This window comes from Pseudophryne corroboree, chromosome 6, assembly GCF_028390025.1.
Source record: "Pseudophryne corroboree isolate aPseCor3 chromosome 6, aPseCor3.hap2, whole genome shotgun sequence".
Classification (NCBI taxonomy): domain Eukaryota; kingdom Metazoa; phylum Chordata; class Amphibia; order Anura; family Myobatrachidae; genus Pseudophryne; species Pseudophryne corroboree.
The window spans coordinates 479,547,001-479,571,453 of record NC_086449.1 but is presented as its reverse complement, the minus strand read 5'-3'; the positions used below and the strand labels follow the sequence as shown (position 1 = coordinate 479,571,453).

Below are 24,453 nucleotides of genomic sequence, written 5' to 3'. Positions count from 1 at the left end.
CAGGATTTTGACGGCAGCATTTTCCCTGCTGTCGGGATTCCAGTGTCTGTATTTTGACTGCCGGGATCTCGTCGTTCGGGAAATTAACTGCGTCCCAGCTTGAAGTCTATTTGAACAATGAGGCTGGTCTGTAAGTATTCCTTCTCCTGCCATCTTCATTTCCTTGCCCCCTTGACCTTTCATCCTGCTTCCTATTTTATCCCATTTAGTATGTTATCTATTGTCTGTGAAATTGTTCCAGTGACCATATATTTGATTTGTGATCCAATCCGGCTTGGACATTTACTGTGTTACTGTATTTGCTTTGCATTTGGCTTTTGTATTTTATATGTTACCATTTCTTAAATAAAGAATGTAACCCCACGCCCCCTCCAAAAAAAAACAATAAAACAGAAATAAGAGCTCTATAAATACAATACTAAAACAAAAACTTATAAGGCAGGCACTGATAACGGGGTTAAATGATTATATGAAAAATTATAAATATATTCTAAAATAATAAATCAGGACAGTACAGCAGCTATTCTTCATAAAACTCTTGTGTGTTAATACTAAAAAGACAATGAAATAGGGGAAAAGAGGAATTGCGCTCCATTGGTCTGACTAGCATGTATAAATGGACATCTACTTAAAAAAGTATTGTCCGAGCAAGCCACATATATTAAAAATAATTTTATTATTAAGATATTATTATGCCACATTCATATACAAACTGCATATATAAAAAATGGTCATGATAATAAAAAGTATATATGTCTCACATACTGTAAATAACTCTCCAAAGGTTTCAAAATTTACAGTACAAAATCTAGGTTATACAGTATTCCCAGTCTTCTGAAACTGGATTTTGGAACCTCTGGAGTGTTATGTTTGTTAGAATGTTTATTAGTTCTGGGACTTAGATGGATAGTATTAGTTTCTTAATAATAAAATTATTTTTAATATATGTGGCTTGTTCGGATAATACTATTTTAATCAGATGTATATGTATACATGCTATTCAGACCAGTGAAGCTCATTTCCTCTTTTTCCCTTTTTCTAAGTTTTGTTCTATGCCTAATATTCGGAACTCCACCATTATTTTTTATATATTATAAATCCCAATCATGTAATATGTTATAAGAAGAAACTAGTCTGTGATTCTAAAGGCATTGTTTCATTTTGTAGCTGGTTTAAGCCCTGCTGAGATCCAGCAATTGTGGAAAGAGGTGACTGGAGTTCACAATATGGAAGACAATGGTATTAAACACGGAGGGCTAGACCTCACTACTAACAATTCTTCTTCTACTACCTCCTCCATCACTTCCAAAGCATCACCACCAATTACTCATCATTCTTTAGTGAATGGACAGTCTTCAGTGCTAAATGCAAGACGAGACAGGTAATTCTCATTAGATTGGATGCCTGCTATATTACAAATAGCAATATGCAAATACATAATGGATGTTTATTTATGTTTTCCAACAGGAACATACATAACTGAAGTTTGGTTTGTCATTGTTTTTATTTCTAAAAGCTAGCAATAGTAGCAGTAGTTGGCAGTATAAGCATAGGGCACTTGCATACATACTGTGTGCAAGTGGTATGTTCTATTCAATATAATGTAGCAAATTTCTACATGTTTAATGTTTTCAAGTAAACTGTATCTGTAACTAAGATAATAAATGAAATGTTGCAAAATGATATACTATACCTCAGTTGTTGTAAATACTTTTGTTATTAGAAATCAATGGTAATATAACATGGTTTGTTCATAAATAACCCCAAAACTTGGTCCTTCAGAACAGAAGATTAAGTATTCAGACTATAGAGGATAACAGCCTAAAGGCAGATGAAATAGAGAGAGGTATCAGTGAAGCAAAGCCCCATTATCATTCACGTGATTCAGTAACTGCAGTGTGCACATAATGAGGCAACTAAAGGCAGCTGTGGATTGTGTGAGGAAACCAGCGCACAGAGGAACCCACACAAACACTGGAAAAACATACACACTCCACACAGATAGGTCATTGCTGAGTATCGAACCTAACCTCAGTTCTATGATTCAGTAGTGCTAACCAATATGCCAACTATGCAACCCTATGTACTACTAAATATCCCATTCACTACTTAGAGATGTATATGAAGCTAAAGTGTCTCTACATATATAAACAGCACAAATATGATGATTGTTTTTTAAAATATATAATGCAGCACTACTTCAAATAATGTGCAAGCTAAATGCAATGTTAGCGGGCAGAAAATATGAGAACAGGTATAGCTCAGTAACTCACAGGGTGATATGTCGCAAACTTTCTAAAGAGGGGAGAAGTTTCTAGTGGAATAGTTGCCCATAGTAACCACTCAGCTTGTAGCTAGTATTTGTTAAGTACATTCTGTAAAATGATATGTAGAATCTTATTGGTTGTTATGAACAAACAATTCTCCCCTTGTCCACTCGTTAGAAGACTGTTTAGTGGCTCAATGAACAGATGCTGAGGCAGATGTACTAAGCATTGGAGAGTGATAAAGTGGAGAGAGACAAAGTACCAACCAATCAGCTCCTGTCATTTTTCAATCACACTTTGTAACATGGCAGTTAATTGGATGGTACTTTATCACTCTCCAAGGCATAGCACATCTCCTCCACCGTGACCTGTGGTGATAGGGAAGCTCTTAGCGATAAATGATCTCATGCTAAATTGGACACATCTCTGATAAAGGTAAAGAAAGAAATGCGTTCATTTTTTTGATAAAGGTAAGTATGGGATAGTGGAAATCTCAGTTGTGTGAAGAGAGGGGTGTCTCTGCAATGCTGTAGGTAGTTGACAGTATGTAGGATATCTGTGCAATATGAGGAGACTACCTGCACTGTGGAGTCACAGATCTGCAATACATTAAGTTTGTCTACAATGGGAGGTGTGCAGTGAGACACAGTCTCTGTAAAATATGGAGGGTGTTTTTTTTCAGTAATGGGTGTCTGTTAAATGCAGGCAATCATCACTATTTCATTCACCAGTATATGTTACATACTGACGCAGAAGCTCTATTGTCTGCTGGACAGTGAAGACAGTGTTTAGGGGAGCACCAGCTAAGATCTCTAGCTGTGCCACTTGTCATTACCTATGGTAACTGCCAGTCAGATTAAGTTGTAAACATTGTTGGTGGACTCTATATATATGATGTATAAATTCCTGTAGAAACAAATGCTCCAAAAGTTGTTGCCTATAGTAAAATGCTCTGGTTTAGTGGAGTAATTGTAGCCAATCACAACTAACATCAGATCTCAGAATGTCCATAGATAGTTACTTGAACTGCTTCAATCTCTCTACCTCCTGAATTGTCAGTTCCCTTACAAAGTGTCAGACTGTGACTGTGTGCAGTGTAACAGCTTAGCTATTCTCCTCACCCTGTATTCCGGTGGTGGACCCATTCAAGGCAGGTGGTTTTGGCTTGTATTAATCTTTATATTGAACCTGCACGTTATTGCTCCTTTTTAACTTAACTGTAGTAACAAAATATTAAAATATCATATTTCAAAGGTCTTACTAATTTGTGGGCCAAATACTATAGAGAGGTCATATGTCAGAATTACCATGCACTGTTGTGTAGTAATTTTTTCATCCTTTATTAGAAGTAATCTTTGGCTCTATTTCTTCCCTAATTGGAACATCATCCTGCCTTAGCAGTTAAACTATTCAATAGAACGATTACATTTTTCTGACTGCTCTGAGCTGAATTGACCTGTTTTGACCTGTTTGTCAGTGATCGTAACCTGACAGGCGCTAGCAGCCTCCAACGATTATGGCTTTTGAGTTTAATCGGATGCTATGCTCTTTTTACTACAGCTCATCACATGAGGAGACTGGGGCCACGCATACCCTCTATGGTCACGGTGTCTGTAAGTGGCCAGGCTGTGAAAGCATTTGCGAAGATTTTGGGCAGTTTTTAAAGTAGGTTAACTTTCACATTTTCACATGAAGATAGTGCAACTAAACATGACAGATGAATGAAATATATCATGTATTGTATTGTTTGTGCCTTCAAATGCTCAATGCTCAATTGTTGTGTGTGTTGTATTGTCTGTGCCTTCAAATGCTCAATTGTTGTTTTGCACCAATAACCAATGTTAGATTTATAAGCCACTCTCACCCCAGCACATTTATTAATTAGGGGGATAGCCACCTTCTACAAGACTATGTATTGCTTAATACACATATTTATTAATTAAAAATGTTTTATATAGTGCCATCTAGGGAAGCCATTCCCGGGCCATTTTTTCAATCCCGGGTATCGGGATTTAAAAATGGCCAATCCCGGAATTCCCAGGATACCCGGGATTGGCTTTTAGCTATGTGGCCGCCCCCTCGCCCTACCCCGCCCCACACACATAACTCACCATATACCGGGGGCGGGTGGGTGGGGAATATCCTCTGATTGCTGCTGCCGGCTCCCAGCAGCGGCTGACGGCACAGCGTGACCTCTCACGCTGCGCTGGGGAGCCGGAATAAGGAAGCCGGGCAGCGTCTGAGCATCCTGTGGACGCTCAATGCTGATCCCTCAATCCTCGGGATTGGAGCTTTTAATCCCGGGATTGAATCCCGGCCATTTTTGGCGCTAAATCCCGGGATCCCGCCGATCCCGATCCTGGGATTGGCCACCATAGTGCCATCTTATTCCATGGTGCTTTACAGTTGGGACAAAACACAGTAATACAGTAATAAAATTAGATTAAAATACATAGGGGTCTATTCAATTGGTGCCGGTTTTTCCGACAGTCGTAAAAAATTTCACTTTTCGACAGAAATAAGTCGAGTTTGCATTCGACCTATTCAATGACAGTGGCATTTTTCCGACAGTCAGAAAAACCACCACTTGTTGAAATACACGTGGATCGGCGGATTAGCCGTGGATCCACGTGTTTTGTTGAATTAGCGGCCAATTCCAAAGGATTTTGACCCATTTTCAACAATGCTGATTCGACTTCAAAAAACGTCAAATCAGCATTGTCGAAACTGGGCAAAACCTGATGAAATTGCCCACTAATTGAATCCTGAACTGTCAGATCCTCTCTCCGTCAGAGAGGATCCGACAGTCATTGAATAGACCTCATAGAGGAAAGAGACAAATTCTTTGCTTAGTGCCAGTCCAGTAAATACATTTTAGTCCAACACTGGTTGAATACATAGTAATTTTTGCAGTTCATTTATGGAATCCCTAGCACCAGGCAGCCATTGGACATTCTTTTTCTTCTTTCTAACATTGTATAGAAACATTGTATAGTTTTAGCAGGTTTGTTTTCCTGTAAATAAATTGTCCCACTACAGTTGAAATAAGCATGACCCATGTGTGTAGAAATAGTAGTCCCCAATGTAATCCATTTTGCAGTATTTACCACTGTGCCCTTTTCCTTGGCAAGGCTGAAAATCAGGGCACACTCTTCTATTCATCACACACTGAAAACATCCTAGTTTAGAACTGTTAACCTTTCACTTTAATAAGTTCAATGGATTTGGTACTGAACTACACATTGCAGTGTGTTGTGGGATTTTTGCCCTTGGTAAGCCTTAGGTGTGTCCTCATCTGACATATTTTTTCTGCTGTTCTTTTGTTGTCAATTTTGATGCACACAATAACTTGCATTTTCCAATGTAAAAATGTATCTAGAATAAACATATATAAATGAACTACCAAAGGGGTTTTTCTTTTCAAGATGAGTAACTTCACAGGCTGAAGATCTTGTGTTGTCATGGTGCGGTTAACAGGGTGAATGAACTGTTTCATGCTTCATCAACAATTAAGTTAATTAGCTTATTTGAAATGGCACTGCTTTGTTGCCAGGATGTTGGCAGAAACATCAAAAAGATGTGTTTACAAATGGTAGAATATCTGTGGGATATAGAGCTGAGACATCATAACTACAAAACATAACAAGAAACGGATAATAATGGCAGTGGGGTAAATTAAGTGCTGCTCTTTTTATATATAAATATTGAATCTTTAGATATTTTTTTCTGATCCCTTTATTCTGTCCACAGGCCATACAGAGCTCTCTGATAGATGAGAATCATATTTTCCAGATATATATAAATGATCTTTATTCACTCAGAACTATTTCAAAGACCCTACTTATTCCCAAACCAACCTACAGTACCTAGAAGTGCAGAGTTTGGTGCAATCCCACCTGCACATGAAATTTACTTTGTCATACAGTACACCTTTGTTCTGATAAAGGGAATGACAATGTTAGCATTACACAATTAAACATTTAACAGCTTCTTTTGTCACAGATACAGACTCTAAATCATGCTCTGTCAACAACACCCTTCAATTACAGGAATAAAGACCAAGACCAGTTTTTTAATTGCTGCTTGTCACAATCAAAATATACATTTTTATTTACTGAAGACAACAATCATGCATCTCTCCATTATATTTTTACAGCTTAGGGGAAAGAATAGATTTTAAAAACAATATATGTTTCTATTTGTTGAGTAAAATAAGAGGATTTGCTTTGAAGTGTTTAACAGTGATAATTAATAAACACACATTATTATGGGGGTAATTCAGAGTTGGTTGCAGCAGCAAATTTGTTAGCGGTTGGGCAAAACCATGAGCACTGCAGGTGTGGCAGATATAACATTTGCAGAGAGAGCTAGATTTGGGTGGGTTATTTTGTTTCTGTGCAGGGTAAATACTGGCTGCTTTATTTTTACACTGCAATTTAGATTTCTGTTTGAACACACCACAACAAAATCTAAAGGGGGGTACTCACGGAGCGATCGCTGCTTAAAATTTAAGCAATCTGACTAGATTGCTTAGATTTTAAGCACGATCGCTCCGTGTGTAGCCCCCTCAGCGATAGCGATGCGCAGCCCCGCGCATCGCTATCGCTGCTGCTAGATTGGCCTGCATGCAGGCCAATCTAGCGGGTCGCTCACTTCACCCGCTGGGTGAAGTGAGCGGCCCCCCCGTCTCCCCCCGCGCGCTCAGCACAGATCGCGCTGTGCTGAGCGCCGGGAGAGATGTGTGCTGAGCGGTTCGCTCAGCACACATCTCTCTGCCATCGGCCAGTGAGTACTGGCCTTAACTCTCTCTGCGAATGTTATATCTGCCCCCCCCCCTGCAGTGAACATGGTTTTGCCCAACTGCTAACAAATTTGCTGCTGCGATCAACTCTGAATTACCTCTTACGTGACTACTTTATATTAGGAATGATACAGTTCCTCTTGCTTCTATTGGGCAATCGTTTTAAATATAGTAGCATTCACTCACTAATAATGTAAATGTGCAGAATAACTTACTGTACTTTTATCATTTAACAATATGTAAATTGATTACATCAAATTTGAGCATCTTTGTCTAATGTCCATAGGCAGATTTGAAAAATAATTTTACTCTCCATTATTGTAAGTGGTATTTTATATGCCAATTTATGTGCAATCAACACTCATTTTTATGAATTTCAAGCTACCAACAGCAATTGGAAGATGTAGGAAAGTGTAAACTGAGAGACACACCTAAAACACATAGACTTTGAGTAAAATAAGGTTAAAACATACACACAAAGCATGTTTTGTCAAACATTGTTACCAGCACATCAGCAAGTGGCTATGTCTGTGCTGGTGGGAAAATCCTTCCACAATCCAACTCTTATTATTGGGACATACACATTAGGCGATAGCACTGAAAGATATCATTCATATCTTTCAATGTGTAGGCACCAATGATGAACGATGTGTGGCCCCGTGATCGTTCATTATTGGTTCCGGGTTGCTTATACATGCATGCCAATATGGACAATCTCGTACATATTTGCATGCATTGCAATGGGGCCGGGTGATGGGGGGAGTGAAGAAACTTCCCCCCACCACCAGGTCGCCCGTCGGCTGTATCGTCCGTCGGGCACCTCGGCGGCACACTGCCGTATGTGTAGGGCCTTTAATCTGCGGCTTTCTGCTTGCCACCTTTATGTATGTCACATGTTGGTGTTGCTTTTGTCATAGTCAGCTATATTAAGGTTAATACAATTACATAAGTGGACAGGTCATTGCACCCAAGCAGATTAGTACATCTTTTGAAATACCATTGAAAGTGTACAAATGTGTAATTTTTGGGAAAATCTAAAATTTGTAAATGTAAAATTGAGGATTGAATGCACTTACAGTAGTATTATTGTTTTTTTATTTAGTAACAGTTATTTCTATACATATATTCCGCAGTGCTTTGCAGTCCCTGCCCCATACACACAGTTAGGTCCATATATATTTGGACACAGACAAGGGGCGAAACGTAATAGAAGGGGCGAAACGTAATAGCCTCCGAGTTGCTGGAGGTACGGGACTTTCTGCAAGTCTGTCTGTTTTTTTTTAAGCAGCATTTATAGGGCAAAACCAGGTTGGTTTTGCCTTGTAAATGGTTTTTGCTTTAAAAAATTGGCTAGACTTGCAGAAAGTGCTGCCCCTCCAGCAACCCAGAGGCTATTCTATGTAGCCCAAAATGTTTGTTATTTTAGCTTTGTACCAAACATATTTGAGTTACAGTTATATAATGAATATGGTTTTAGAGTGCTTTAATTTGAGAGTATTCACATCTAAATTGGAAGAAAGGTTGAGGAAAGATGTTTAATGTGTCGCCCCATCTTTTTCAAGGGACCAAAAGTATCTTGACTCAAAAACTCTTTCATGGACAGGTCTGGGCTATTCCTTTGTTATTTATTTATCTATCAATTAATCATGCATTAGAAAGCTGTGAATCTACAACATGCTGTAAAAATTACCCTTTTTTGCACGTAAAACAGCCCATCTTTAGGCTGGAAAACAAACAGATCCATTAGAGATTGCAGGTATATTGGCAGTGGCCAAATCAACAGTTTGGAACATTCTGAATAGAAAAATATTGCATTGGTGAGTTCAGCAACACAAAAAGGCCTGTATGTCCACAGAATACAACAGTGTTGCATGAACGCAGGATCCTTTCCATGGTAAAGACAGACCCCTTCACAGTATCCAGCCATGTGAAGAACACTCTCCAGGAGTTAGGCATATCACTATCGAAGTCTTCAATAAAGTGAAGACTTCACAGGAGCAAATACAGATGGTTCACCACAAGGTGCAAACCATTCATAAACTTCAAGTATAGAAAAGCCAGATAAGACTTTGCAAAAACAAAAATCTTAAAAAGCCAGCCCATTTTTTGAACTGCATTATTTGAAGAGATGAAACTAAGATCATCCCAGGGTCAGACTGACCCACAGGGGTACAGGGGAAACTCTGGTGAGCCCCACTGCCCTACCTCTAGGGATCAGGTCTAGACTGTGCATTTGAATTATGTATTATACATATGTTACATGACACTGCACATAGCTAAGGTGTATTTTCTACAGTGCATTGCTGCTATTCATTTGGTATATTATCAGGCATGCACTAGCAGTATTTACTATATATATATTTACTTATCAAGCACCCCAGACCATGCACTTGCTAATGGTTAGCCAAGCCTCTAAGCATGGGCCTTTTCCACTGCATTTCCCCGGTAGGCCCTTCATGCCCTAGTCGGACTTTGCATCAAGCTGTACCAGAATGATGGGAAGGAAAAACTTTGGAGAAGGCTTGGAATGGCTTATGATCCGAAGTATACTGCATGATCTAAAAAATACGGTGGAGGCAGTATGATGGCATCGGCTTGCATGGTCTGCAGTGGCACTGTGTCACTAGTGTTTATTGGTGATGTGACAAAAGACAGAAGCAGCAGGATGAATTCTTAAGTGTATGGGTATATACTGTCTGCTCAGATTCAGACAAATTAAAAAAGGTTGATTGGACGGTGTGTCACAGTACACATGGACAATGACCCAAAGTATACTGCAAAAACAACTTAGGAGTTTTTTAAGGCAATGGAGTGGAATATTCCTCAATGGCTGAGTCAATCACCAGCTCTCAACCCAAATAAGCATGCATTTCACTTACTGAAGACAAAACTAATGGCAGAAAAATTAAAAGCAGTAACTGAAGATGGCTGGCAAAGCAAAATAAAGGCGGAAACCAGCATTTGGTGATTTCATGGGTATCAGACTCCAAGCAGTGATTGCCTGCAAAGGCTTCTCAACAAAGTAATATGATTTATATTTATGATTATTTTGATCTGTCCAATTACATTTGTGTTACCTGAAAAATTAGGATATACATACAGTGGCATGCAAAGTCAGCATTTTTCTTTCAATTTAATTTTTTTTATTGCGGAAACCATCACAAATATACATTATACAGTGTGCACAAGGATGATACATATGCTAAACAATAGGCAAGCATCCAATTGGCCTATTAAAACAGTGGATATGTCACAACACAATAAAATAGTAATGTCAGTCTACCCCTAATCAAAGTAAATAGAGTGTAGTTTGCCATAAATGAAGAATTAATACAGTAAAAAAATCTCAGAGAAATCTTTGTTGATATATTAACAGTATTGCTGTCTATGCAAATGCCATAAATTAATTCATGAAAAGAGGAGAAGAGGAGGTGGGGGGTGAAAGGAGCTGCACAGAACAACAGGACCTGAATTCCAGGGTCACCTATTAGTTAAAAAGGAGACAAAGATCAAGTCTTTACCATACATTGCAGGGAAGATCTCCCAAGACTCTTCACTGTTCATACCACAAGGTGTTTTAAGATTATATGCGAGTCTACATTGGAATTCTCTAGAGTGGAAATATAGCTTTCCCATGTCTCAAAAAAAATTGTGTAGCATAGCGTTTCTTGTTCTGAGATTTTTTTATCTAGTCCACGTTAAGAACATGGGGGGTCATTCCGAGTTGTTCGCTCTGTAAATTTCTTCGCATCGCAGCGATTTTCCGCTTAGTGCTCATGCGCAATGTTTGCACTGCGACTGCGCCAAGTAAATTTGCTATGCAGTTAGGAATTTTACTCACGGCATTACAAGGTTTTTTCTTCGTTCTGGTGATCGTAATGTGATTGACAGGAAGTGGGTGTTTCTGGGCGGAAACTGGACGTTTTATGAGAGTGTGTGAAAAAACGCTACCGTTTCTGGGAAAAACGCGGGAGTGGCTGGAGAAACGGAGGAGTGTCTGGGCGAACACTGGGTGTGTTTGTGACGTCAAACCAGGAACGACAAGCACTGAACTGATCGCAGATGCCGAGTAAGTTTGAAGCTACTCAGAAACTGCTAAGAGGTGTGTAATCACAATTTTGAGAATCTTTCGTTCGCAATTTTGATAAGCTAAGATTCACTCCCAGTAGGCGACGGCTTAGCGTGTGCAAAGCTGCTAAAAGCAGCTTGCGAGCGAACAACTCGGAATGACCCCCATGGAGTAATTTGTTTTAAAACAAGTTATTCAATGTTATTTAGAGACGTTTCAATCTAGTCTATGTTAAGAACATAGAATAACTTGTCTTAAAACATCTGTAAAGAAGGCGGAGAAGTTATTATCCAGTTCTGCAATATTATCTTCCGGGCAGCAGCACTAATTGCTAACAGTAGCTTTCTACATCCCGTGGCAGTCCTTTGTTTAGTAGATGTCATCCTAAAGATGGCCCACTCTGCTGTAAATGGAATATAATTGACTAGATGATCTAAAGATCATTAGCTGATTTACTGTAAAGGATAAGACCAGAAGGGCATTTTAAATTTTAGGCTTTTTAAAGTAGACTTTATGAATTTGGCTGAAAATTCCTTCAAAACTCAGCTACATATGCAAGCAACAATTGTTTTCATATAACATTTGCACTGTTGTTTTTTGTTTCTAACAAAAAATTGTAAGGATTCGCAAAAAGAGGGCACTCATATGCTCACATCCAGCTGCTATGTTGGTGTTTTATACAGTAAGTACAGGATATCAGCATTGATTCCAAACAGAACATACAGGGTCCGGTATGCTATCCCAGTTGTTGGAATGTCGGCGGCCATATGACAAACACCGGCATACTGACACTGAAGATACCAACAGTGGACGGGGTAAGTACTTTTTTAGCGTAGCGGCTAGGGCTAGCCCTCAGGGAGAAATGGCTAGGGCTAACCCCTCCTAGTGCCTGACCATAACCCCCCTTGTGCCTAACCCTACCCCCCCCCACTCCCTGGGCCCTAACCCTAAAAGCCTCCCTGATACTTACCTTCAGGATGTCAGCAGTCATTCTTATTCTATTCTGATGTACACAGAATGAACATCAAATATCAAGTACATTTAATTCCAGTATAATTTTGAATAAACATGTACAAGAGCCCTTTATTTTTTATAAGAAGTTTGTTTCAGGCGTCCCACTAACAGAGTATACATTGATAGGTTAGTTGTTTGCCCCATAATAGTGCCCTACTTTATTTTGTGAACCTTAATGGTGCACTAGTTCACATTATGTCACATTGTAGGGCTGCGAGTACACATTATGAAACAAATGTTTTAAACATTTCCTTTGTGATATCATTTTGGTAACATAATCACTAAGGAGTCTATTTACTAAGCCTTGGCTGGATGTAATGTGGCTGGAGATAAAGTACCAGTCAGTCAGCTCCTGTCATTTTCAAACCCTGCCTGTGACATGGCAGTTAGGAGCTGATTGGCTGGGACTTTATCTCCGTACACTTAACCTGCATCCAAGGCTTAGTAAATAAAACCCTAAGTAATATAGGTTAGTTGATCCTGGTGGCTTTTGGAAACACATAGAAAGATGGCTGAAAAACAGGTATATACTATATTCTGGTTTCCAGATTTAAACAATTACAGTTTAAAGATGAGAATGAAATCTATAGTCCTCACAGACCATTAGTTAGAAAAAAAAATATTTCGAAAATATATTGGCTTTACTTCATCTGGTAGAGGATAAAATGGGTTTTAGCAATAAACAATATAAATATGATTGTAATATTGATTCAGTCCATAATAAACCTTGGAAAAATATCTAGGACTGATTCAACAAAATAAGTTCAATGATTTATCATTATTTAAAGAATAGCGCAAACCCTTAAACAAAATAAGTTGCATTAGTTTTCTAAATATTAGCATATTTATTGAAAAGTACATTATACAATGACCTTTTAAAGATGGCAGAGATGTACTAATTTCATATAGATACTGTACAATGCTTGCAGCAAGACTCATAAAAAAACCAAACTACCATCTTGCATAATCAAGGTTATTATGAACAGACCCTTTTCTCAAAATTTTTGTAATCATTTTTACAATGTACTGTACTTTTGGCTCTCATGAATTTTGCTGATTGAGATTATCAGGTCGGCCTTTTTTTATAATTATTATAATTGTTTTATTATTACGTTGGTGCAAAAATCTCTTTTTAATTTTTTGCATAATTTCACAAAACATTAAATAAGTGGACTTGGGGGGTCATTCGAATCTGTTCGCACTCTGCCATTTTTCGCAGCACAGAGATCAGGTCACTACTGCGCATGCATATGCACCGCAATGCGCAGGCGCATCGTACAGGTACAAAGCGGATTGTTGCTGAGCGATGGATTTAACAAAGAATCCATTCGCACAGCCGATTGCAAGGAGATTGAAAGGAAGAAGGCGTTTATGGGTGTCAACTGGCCGCTTTCTGGGAGTGTTTAGGAAAATGCAGGCGTGTCCAAGCGTTTGCAGGGTGGGTATCTGACGTCAATTCCGGGACCAGACAGGCTGAAGTGATCACAAGGGCTGCGTAAATTCAGACCCACTCAGAAACTGCACAAAATGTTTTTGCAGAGCTCGGCTGCACAGGCATTCGCTCACTTGCAATGCGAAAATACACTACTCTATGGGGGTCATTCTGACCCGATTGCACGCTGCAGTTTTTTGCAGCGGTGCGATCGGGTCAGAACTGCGCATGCGCCGGTGCCGCATTGCGCCGGCGCATGGCCGCCCATCGCTGCGCTACGATCGCCTCTGCCTGATTGACAGGCAGAGTCGGTCGATGGGCGGGGGGGCGAAACGGTGGCGTTTGGCCGCCATTTCATGGGCGTGGTCCGGCCAACGAAGGCGTGGCCAGACCATGCGGGGAGTGGCTCGCAGCGGGGAGTGGCCCGCAGCGGCTGCGTGACGTCACACGCAGCCACTGCAGGCCGGGGAGCGAAGAGTAGCTCCCGGCCAGCACGCAAAAGCTGCAATAGCCGGGAGCTACTCTTGAAGTACAAAGGCATCGCCGCTGTGCGATGCCTTTGCACTTCTGCGGGGGGTAGGCGGCACTGACATGCGGGGCGGACTAGCCCTGTTCTGGGCGTCCTCCCGCATGTCTGAGTTCATGATCGTAGCACAGCTACGTTCAACTCGGAATGACCCCCTAGGAATGACTATCTGATCGCAGTGCTGCAAAAAGTAGCTAGCGAGCGATCAACTTGGAATGACCGCCTTGGGGGTTAATTCAGAACTGATCGCTGCTGTGTGTGTTTGCACAACATCGATCAGGTCTGAAGTGCGCATGCACTGGCGCCGAAGTGCGCCAGCGCATGGCAGACAGCCGACGGCTGTCTTAGCCCTGCGATCGCCTCTGACTGATTTTACAGGCAGAGGTGGTCGCTGGGTGGGAGGGGGCAGACCGGCGGTGTTTGGCCGCCGCTTAGGGGATGCAGTCCAAGCAACACAGGCACGCTGGGACCATTGTGGGGGCGGGCCGCGGCAGCTGTGTGACGTCACACGCAGCCGCTGCGACCAGGGCAGCGACGACTAGGAAGAGCTGTGCTGGCTGGGAACTACTCCTACAGTACAAAAGCAACGTCGCTGTGCGAGGCATTTGTACTTGTATGACGGGGTAGGGCCTGACATGCTGGGCATGTCAGGGAAGCTGATCGTAGATCTGATAAATTCAGCACATCTACGATCAGGTCTGAATCACCCCCTTAATCCTGTGAAGTTATATCTGTTGATCCACATAAGTTAATAAGAATTATTTAACTGGAGATCAAGCTAGTTTTATGAAATTAGACTATGGATACATTTTTGCTCTCTGTGTACATTTAGATCATTTAGATCTGGACTTTGCTATTGACATATATCTTTAGTAGAGTTTTGGATGCGTTCTAAAATCCTCAAAACTGTATATTCAATATAGTACAGATGAAGTAGACTTTGGTGCACATTCTTTGACAAAGAAAAGCATTAAAGTCACAGTCAGTAACTATAGTACTGTTTTCTTCATAGGTCACATTTTGCTGTAATTACCTTAAAAAGATACCAGCCATATAATGCTTAAATATACACAAAGGATACATGTATATCAAGATTACTCTTACAGGTAGCATCCTGCTTGACTGTTACTATTTGGTATTTATCTATTTCACTTTTACGATGGCATACACACACAGTGATATTGCAGGCATTGCCCACTATGACCAGCATGTTCTTACATTTTTTATTTTAATGATCATTGTTCAGGTGTACCTACAAATTCACAGGTGTGCCTAAAATTTACAGTACTCCTAAGTTGGTCTGTTTCCCTGGCCTCAGTCACATCTGGTGACTTACTGTAGGTCTGTGGCAAAACTGGAAAATGAATCTGTCATTCAGTACACAAACCATTTGATAGGTTTGGTCTACAGTATGTATGACCAACCTTTTTTTCTAGTTGTTAGCCTAGTTTCAGATTCTGCTGCTGGTTGGCTCTGTCTATAACAGTGTCATTATTACTATAAGAAATGTTTTAATGTGGACAGGTCTGCCCTGTGTCGATGCAGCTGACAGGTCTGGTCTTTTTGCAAAGACATATGTTGCAGAACATGCTTGCCAATTTGAAAATGGCAATTATTTCCCTTTATGTTTCTGAAACTTCAGATCTTTTTTTTTTTTTTTAACAGTGATCTGCAAGGGTCAAGACTTAGAATACAGGGAAGGTGTCTACTTTTTATAATAATGTATAAGCACTGAAATAGTTTTGAAAAATAATAATAATTCTCACTTAAGCTATAAAAAAAGAAAAATCATTAACATTTTATAAGTATGCTGTTATATTCAAATGAAAATCATTGTTTGCCCGTCTACATGATCCCCTTCTATGTTGTACAAATAGTGAATAAAGTCTCTAGTGATGCATGTATGATTGAATATGAAAAGCACAACAGGAAATCTATTACTATATAAACCTGTGTACGAAATACAAAATACATCCGAAGCAAATTGGCCTATTTTTGCTGCTAACGCTTTTCTAACTTGATAAATGGTCCCAGTGCTACAGTGAAGCAGGTAAAGAGGCCATTTTCATCACTTAAACAAGCCATTTAAATCAGTTAGAGTAACGACTGAGCTGAACTGGGTTGTTGTGGAGCACGCTTAACATTTCAATTCTCCAATGCTTCTCTTGAAATATTGTATTCACTGCATTACAATCAGCTTTAAAGGAAAAATTGCCAGGAAAACGGACAGTGTATTGTTTTAATCATCTGCACCTGTTTATACATATGTATTTACCTCTTGATTGCAGTGTAGGTTTGCAAGTCAGTATCACACTTGAAGAACCCAAGTGTTCATCTCATCAGAATAACAATATTAAAGATATCTACAGCTAATGTCGAAGAACAGTTATGCCAATAAATGAATGTTGGGACATTAACTATTTTGTCATTCAGTTAAAAACATAGCGTTCCTTTGAAAAGTAACAAAAACCTTTAATTACTTAAAGACAGAATTTTCTAGTTCATAGTTATTGAGCATAGCAGTGTGACCCACTTAAGTCACTAGTATCCACTAACCACAAAATTGGATCTAATGCCAATATGTTTTTAATTGTGTTATTAGTTTATCCCTTGAGAGATATGAAAATGTATGCATTATTATTTCCACTTACCGCCTGCGGCTCCTTTAAGTAGAGTACTGCCCGCAGCATCATAAAGATGCAGTGTGTGGCTCTTTAGTAGGTAGACTCATCCATATCACTAGTAGCTGCAGGGTACCCTTCCCAGCTCCCTCATGCCAAATTCAGATGCCGTGGGGCACCGAGGGTGTTGGCCACTCTATGTGGCTGCACAGCTCGCACACCCCTGTCAATAAACATGGATTTTTGACGCTTTTATTATGAGTTGTCACTGAATTTATCTGAATTCTATACATTTCAAATTTTGTGTTCTTGTAGGTACTAGTTACAGGTGTTTATGCCATCAAATAAAAGCTGCCCAGTTTTGTAGCACCTTGCAAATAATAGATGGCATGAGGTTTTCAGCAAAATAGTCTTTCTCATTTAAATATATGTACTGGTAAAATCCAACACACAAGAGAACCTTCTATATCTTATCTTAGAAGAAGAAAACATTGTGTGGATAGGAAAAATAAGAGAGTGCATAAGATCCCTTGAGATTATTTGGGCATCACCAGGACCAAGAGAGATAGACATTACTGGACTGCTGTCAATCCCCACAGTCTCACATCAGTCTTGTTTAAATTTAAATTACTTCAAGGGATCAAACAATTGAATTTAAAGTTTGTCCAATATATTGTGAGATAGAAGATACATTTTCTTAGATGTTGTTTAGAAATGAGAGTATTTGCCACTCACATACTCTCCTAGGTTCTGTTGTGTTTGTAGTTAAGTTTTTATTAAATATCTGCTGAAAGAAAATGCTTCACATTTACACACTGTGTACATGAGGCTAAGACCTCTCTCAGTCTCATGCAGTTTTTAAAGAATGCCAGTCAACCACATCATTTATTCCATTTTCAAAACAAAAATCAATATACCTATAAAGTGACCCATAAATTAGAACTGGCTCACACACTGTTTGTTCAAGCTGCCTTTCTGAAGGCACCCTTTGCATTTTTTCTTCACCTTTCTATTTGAACTGCAGTCACAGTAAGAGGCTCATTAGGGGACATTAGGGAGTGGATCTAACCAGAATTCCATAGCTTGCTCTGCTCTTATTAATGCATAGTAGAGTAGAATGCATTTAAATATTTCATAGACATTCAGTAATTTGTGTGTAATCGTCTTGTTAGCAGACCAGCAGAAATAGAACAGGTCTGTGAAATGGTGTTTAGTGATTGCATGGTTAATTTACAGACCTTTGCCATTGCGAAAAAGCATTATTGGTAGCTTGTGAAAAACTGAAATAGAGCTAGCAATAAGTAAGAAAAAAGTAATAGAGATTCTAGTAATAAGTATCTTGAAGAATACAACCCATTTAGTCATTCTGAAGCAGCTATAATTTATGGCATATGCAATATATCAAATACATAAGATAGCATTATGGAGCATTCACATGAAAAGGGTATTTGCAACATTAGTTCTAACTTCCTGCGAGGTACATGATTAAATGATTAATGAAATGTCCCTTTGCATATGCATTTTAAATAGCAATTAGGTAGTAGCTCAGAAAATTCAAAAATCCTAATTTTTCAATATTATCTTATCCTTGATTTATTAATCATAGAGAATATTTTAACAGCAATATGTTATACCTGGGACATATATAAAGACATAAAAGAGAATATTTTTGACATGAAATAGGTTTAAGTACATACATTTTAAATTTTATGTTAATGTCGACCCTATTTATTTAATCTTTCTGCATTTCATTTGTATCCTTTGCCATTCCTGCACTTTGATTGGCATAATTAAGTAGGAGAATGAATAGGCTCTATTATTTTACATATCACTAGTAAACAATAGCAAGGAACGGAGAAGGGAGATATGGCAGAGGTATGTATGTGTTTTTCAAGTTCTCGGTAATCCACTGGAGGCTGTTCTATAAATGATCATTGAAGGGCTGCAAGCTAGCCTATAATTACAGGAAAGAAAGTGGCAGCTCTGGCATTTCATAACTATGTGTCCTCGAAAAGTGCTTTGTGAGTTTGTCACCAATGATAATTTAGATAGAGGCTCATTACTGAACATCACAACACTTTAAAAACCTTTCGCCTTCATGCTGGAGAATAAAGGACTATTTTAATGGCAAGGTTCTTTTGTATTCCTCTGAAAAATTCAATCAAGACAAAACCTTACCGACTATTATTATACTCTACAGTCTCTCTATTCTAATGAAAGCAGCACAGATAAACTGAATATGAAGACTTGAGCAGTTAAATGCAAACATTTTTTTTTTGTTCTCTAAACAGATGACAAGAGTGGGTCGCTAAAATGTAAACACGTTTTAAGCCACTTTTGTGCAGACAGGCCCTGTTCATTTTCTTTGTCTGTTTTTTTTCAAGAAATTGTGTTATATACATGTTCATTTATATGTCTTGCACAAAATATAGTTTGATATTACCCTTGTAGTCAAAATAACACATTTAGTCCTTTCGGTACCATTCCACTGTTTAATCTGTAAGTGAGCATTAGAGTCTTTATCTCCAGTGTGTGGGAATAGATATGTTACCAGAGCAATGAGTATTAACTTCTATTTTCAAATGCAGTGCAGCATGCATTAGAAGGGCCGATTATAAAATAAGCAGGACACAATATATGCAAAAGACTCCTCTGTAATCAGCACTAATATCCTTATGTTTAAGACTCACACATTTTGTGCCTAAGAATCTAATTTTAATTCAAATTCATATTTTAAAATTATAAGAAATATGTCTAACACCCTTTCAACTAGAAAAAAATAGACCCTACTTTACCTATTTTTAATAAATATTCTAATACATTATGCATATGATACTGCATATTGAAATATTGCTTTAATGTGGGATTTGCATATTTTTATTTGTACACATGTACAACCGATATGTAGTTTATCTAGTTCCTCATTTAAATTTAAACATATGGCAATACAATATTGTTTATTTTTAACATATGTAACAATTGTAAAATGTATGTACTTTTAACTTTTAAATAAATGTAATAATAATCAGAGGCAGTACCGTAAGTAGACATTTTAGCGCTGTGTGCAATAAACAGCATCGGCGCCCCCCCATTTAAAATAGGGACAGTGTGCGCCGTAGGGTGTGGCTTCATGGGGGAAGGGGCGTGACCACAAAATAATACCAATTCAAATTACGCTGCACAGTAGTCTCCATTTTTCAAATTACGCCACGCAGTAGCGCCACTTACACACATTAAACCAGGTAGAGCCCATCACACATTATGGCAGGCAGAGCTCCCTTTTACACCTTACAGCAGACAGAGTCCCCTGTCACACATTATGGCAGGCAGAGTCCCCTGTCACACATTACGGCAGGCAGAGTCACCATTTACACATTAGGCAGGCTGAGCTCCCTTTTACACTTTACAGCAGGAAGAGTCACCATTTACAGAGTCACCCCCTCCCCCCTGCTGAAATATCCTGCAATTGCCCCTGTGCCTGCCCACCTTCCCCCATTCCCTCCTCTCCTATGCTGTGCTTATTTTACCTTATGGCCTGTATCATGGAGCGGCATCCCAGCTATACCTTACTTCAGACTGCAGGAGCTGGGGGAGGGAGCGAATCTCAACCTCCATGGGCATTGCACACAGATCGTCAGTCTGCACACAGAGGAATGAGTCACCCGGCACTCCTGTAAGCTCCTGCAGGTGGCGGGGTCAGGCAATAATGCTTGCGGAGTCACGGCTCGCCTCACTCTCTAGTGTTACCATGAGGCAGAGGGCGGGCATTACTTGTGGGCCGCGGCTTCCTGCAGCTGCACTTTAAGCTCCGGCTTGGGGAGGAGGGGAGGCGGAGCTGACACTCAGGCACCGGTGCTGTCTAGAATAGATTCTGTTTGCAGCTGGTTGCGCCCCAGATCATCCTGCACTGTGTGTGAGTTACGGCCCTGATCAGAGGTTATAATAGAGGTTAAACAAATGCATAGTTACCAACGGGATCGTCCCCGACTAGCAGTATGGTGACCACTTCTTTTACCGGGATCGGTATGTAAAGCCATTGGGCGGGATCCTGGCCGTCAGTATACCGACAGCAGGATCCTGACCACCAGTATGCCGGCAGCGGATCAAGTGCTAGCAAGCCCCTTGCGGGCTCACTGCACTCACCATGCTGCGGTCACCACTCTGCGGTCATGGTGGCTCACTGCGCTTGCCACAGGATTTATTCCCCCACTGTGGGTATCGTGGACATCCACAGAGGGAGGAAATCGTGCGGCATCGGTATTCCATCACTAGTCGGGATTCCGGCATCGGCATTGCGATGTCTGGCATCCCGACTTGTGGTATGGTGAACGTTTCCCTTACCAACATTGCAATACTAGTTCCTATGGAATATGTTGTCTGTGATTGACTAAGCAGTTTAAGAAGTTTCTGATTGGTTGTTCAGTTATTAAATAGCTGGGCTCACCACAGCCTAACTCATTGTGTGCCTGGTGTTCCCTGGAAATGGTTAGTGTATTCAGTGTGGGTATTTTTTTTTATCGTCAGTATTAATTAGCCATCTTCCAATTTAATTATATTGGGCTTAGATGGAATTAAGACATTAGGTTTATTATGGAAGCAGATTTTTTTACAGTTGATAAAAAATAAATATTCTCATGGTGACATTTATTTTTATACTATCCAGGCATTGGTGTTTCTATAATGGGTGCAATATGTGCGGTGCACATGGGCTCTTGGGTCCAGGGGGGCCCACACTGCACACACTGCACCCATTTTTAAATACAACCTTTCCGGAGTCCCGAATCGGGCGCTGCAGCCGCGGGCAAAATCGCACCCAAAATGGTCACCACGCATGCGCAGTAGCTGAATTAGGCTCCGAAACATGGTGGACGCAATGTTTCTGGAGACCTGTGCATGCGCAGTAGACTCTGGCATAATGTCCACCGGAGTCTACTCACAGACCCCCTCCTCCTTTAAAACGTGCCTGTATCCAGGGCATTAATTAGATCTAAATTATCATGGTCAGTTCCAATACTTATTTACTTTACATCTGGTTTACATATTTTTACATATATGGGGAAAAATTCTTGTACTGAAACCTTTTATGGCATTACAAGTGTAATTGTGCACTTTTGCCCATGTGTATGTTGCCACTTTTAGTCATGGATCATTAATTGCAATTCCCCAAGTGCCTACACTATTATTTTTACTTTATTAACCTGGTACACCCTGGCCGTGGATACCACGAGGAACCCAGTGCTACTCAGTATCAAAAGGTGGTATTCCCCAGGTGCGAGCAACCATTCAATTTTTTTTGCCCCTCACAGAGGACGGTGACTGATGTTGAGTAGTACTGGCTTCTTACACAGTATAGTGTGAAACTGGATATTTCCCATCCTGTTTTATGAGGTTGTTTAGAGGTTTGCAAACTGTATACATGGCATACAGGGTTTAGATGTATCACCAGGTACTGATCGTGAAGGTATTTCTCTTCCTGCCTCTCTTCTATACTGAGGCAATGCAGGAAGCAGTAGCAACAAGATGTCTTGACATGGGGGAGTGAAAACTTGTGCTTCTGGCTTTGCCTATCAGCCCCCACAGCACATCAGCCTATGGGGGTGATTCCGACCTGATCGCTAGCAGGCTACTTTTAGCTCTGCTGCGATCAGGTAGTCACCGCCTACAGGGTGAGGGGGTATTCGCTGTGCAGGGCTGCGAACCGCTGTGCAGAGAGCTGCACAAACAAAAGTTTGTGCAGTTTCTACACAGCTCAGGACTTACTCACCCGCTGCGATGATCTTGTCCAGAACTGACGTCAGGATCCCTCCCTGGAGACAGCTGGACATGCCTGCATTCACCCGGACACGCCTTCAAAATGGTGAGTAGACACCCCTAGCTGGCCTCTGCCTGTCAATCTTCTAGCGTTCACCACTGCAAACGCTTTCTTCATTCATTTCGTCGCTGCACGGCGACGGCCGTCGGCAGACAGCGACATGCCTGCGCATTGCCGCCCGTGCGCATGCGCAGTTCTAACCCGTTTGCACGGCTGCGAAAAATTGCAGTGTGCGAATGGGTCGGAATGACCCCCTATGTCTCTACTCCCCGCTTGCTCACTTGGCATTCACGGGATATTGCTACTATCACAAGATCTCACATGCAGCCCAGAGCCAGCAGCCGCTACCTGCCACAGCAAGGTACAGAGCTGTCCCTGCTGTGGTGATTGGGGTAAAGACACCTGCAGCTGTCGAAATTGATAGCTGCAGGTGTTGGAATGGTCAGTGCTACTGACGATAATTAATTTCCCTGCATATCGATGTGTAGATAGCAGTGTCTATATAGACAGGGGTGCATAGTGCCCCTGTCATTGAATGCACTACTCCTCATTCATATGTGGGGGATAAGCAGTATCAGTGCGCATAACGGTGCTGATACTGCTTCTCCCCCATAACGACTTGTAATGCATCTACCCCACAGTTTGAGTTTCCAACTCCCAAACTGCAATTGTGGATATTTGCAAACCATACAAAAATTGACCATTAGTAAATTTCCCCCAAAGATTGTTTTGTGTTTCAAATTATCTGGGTGCCTGGTCTGACTCACTTTATGACATGACCATTTTTTTTAGATTTTTTTTTAAATTTTCTATATAACTACGCTTTAATAATATCTGCTCACTCAGTAAGTAATGTAGTAAGGAATTTGAACTTGACTTAAATATTTTTTACACAACAGTTCAATTTGACTTCAACCTACATATTGAGATACTGAGATCCAATTTCTTGCTGCTGTGACTACATACAGATATTTTCACAGATGCGTAGTTAAAATATATCCATAAATACTCTTTCTCTCTCTTATATAATACATACATACATACATACATAGCCTACATGCATTTTTACATTTACTTTCTTTACATATTTTACCCAATTTAGTATTATATGAAGACAATGTTAAATTTCCTTTCTAAGATTAGGGCTGCACCAGCATTTTTTTAGTTAGGCTATTGTGTAAAATTAATTGCAAGAGATCAATCTGATTATCATTTGGAAACAATGGGTTCCTTTAGAACTGACTACAGATTTAGATACTGTAGCTTTTGATGTAGATATACACCACACAATAAAACTAATGTGATTAATTCCATTCTTAGTGTAACCCTAGCCTAAACTAACTAAATTAACTCTAAGCCAGGGGTCTGTTTATGAAGCTTCTTTTACAGAAGATAGGGTAATTTCCTGTTTTTCAAAGGATACTTCCAATGGTGGCTATCAGTTGTTATAGCCCAGTATTGCCATGGAACCACTATTATTTTAATGTTTTTATTAATATGGCACCAGCATGGAGAAGCCTACTCTTTTCTACTAATGTTTTCTATTTCTCTAACTTTTAATTTATTGTCTATGAAGTGGAACTAGAAGCCCAAGGACCTGATTTGGAGATGAATGCAATGAGCATTGCTGCTGTGTCTTTGGACGCAGCAGTGATGCTGAAATATTCTAATGCAGCAGGAGGTGTCTGTAATAAAAAGACTCCTCCTGCATGCAGCACTGATGCGAGTGGTAATGATGATAGCAGCCCTCGGCCATCTGAGTTAGTCTCAGCTACTCAGACTTGCTGTCAGAACCCCTCTGTCAGGGCTAGGAATTCTGCATCCAAACACTCAGAGCCTGACCTTGGAAATCCCACAAAATAGGGATAACAAGCCCCCATTTTTGTAGTACAGTACCAGTCGCCACCCCAA

At 40.2% G+C, this 24,453-nt stretch overlaps 1 protein-coding gene across 14 annotated transcripts in view; it reads left to right on the top strand.

Moving 5' to 3' along the window:
* Positions 1-24,453, top strand: part of FOXP2 (forkhead box P2) — a 327,173-nt gene that overhangs the window by 207,192 nt on the left and 95,528 nt on the right. For all 14 annotated transcript variants that reach the window (XM_063927254.1, XM_063927253.1, XM_063927256.1 and 11 more), the window contains exons 7-8: positions 1,168-1,381; positions 3,828-3,932. In XM_063927254.1, the coding sequence (XP_063783324.1) occupies positions 1,168-1,381; positions 3,828-3,932 (319 nt within the window). The remainder of the gene's footprint in view (positions 1-1,167; positions 1,382-3,827; positions 3,933-24,453) is intronic.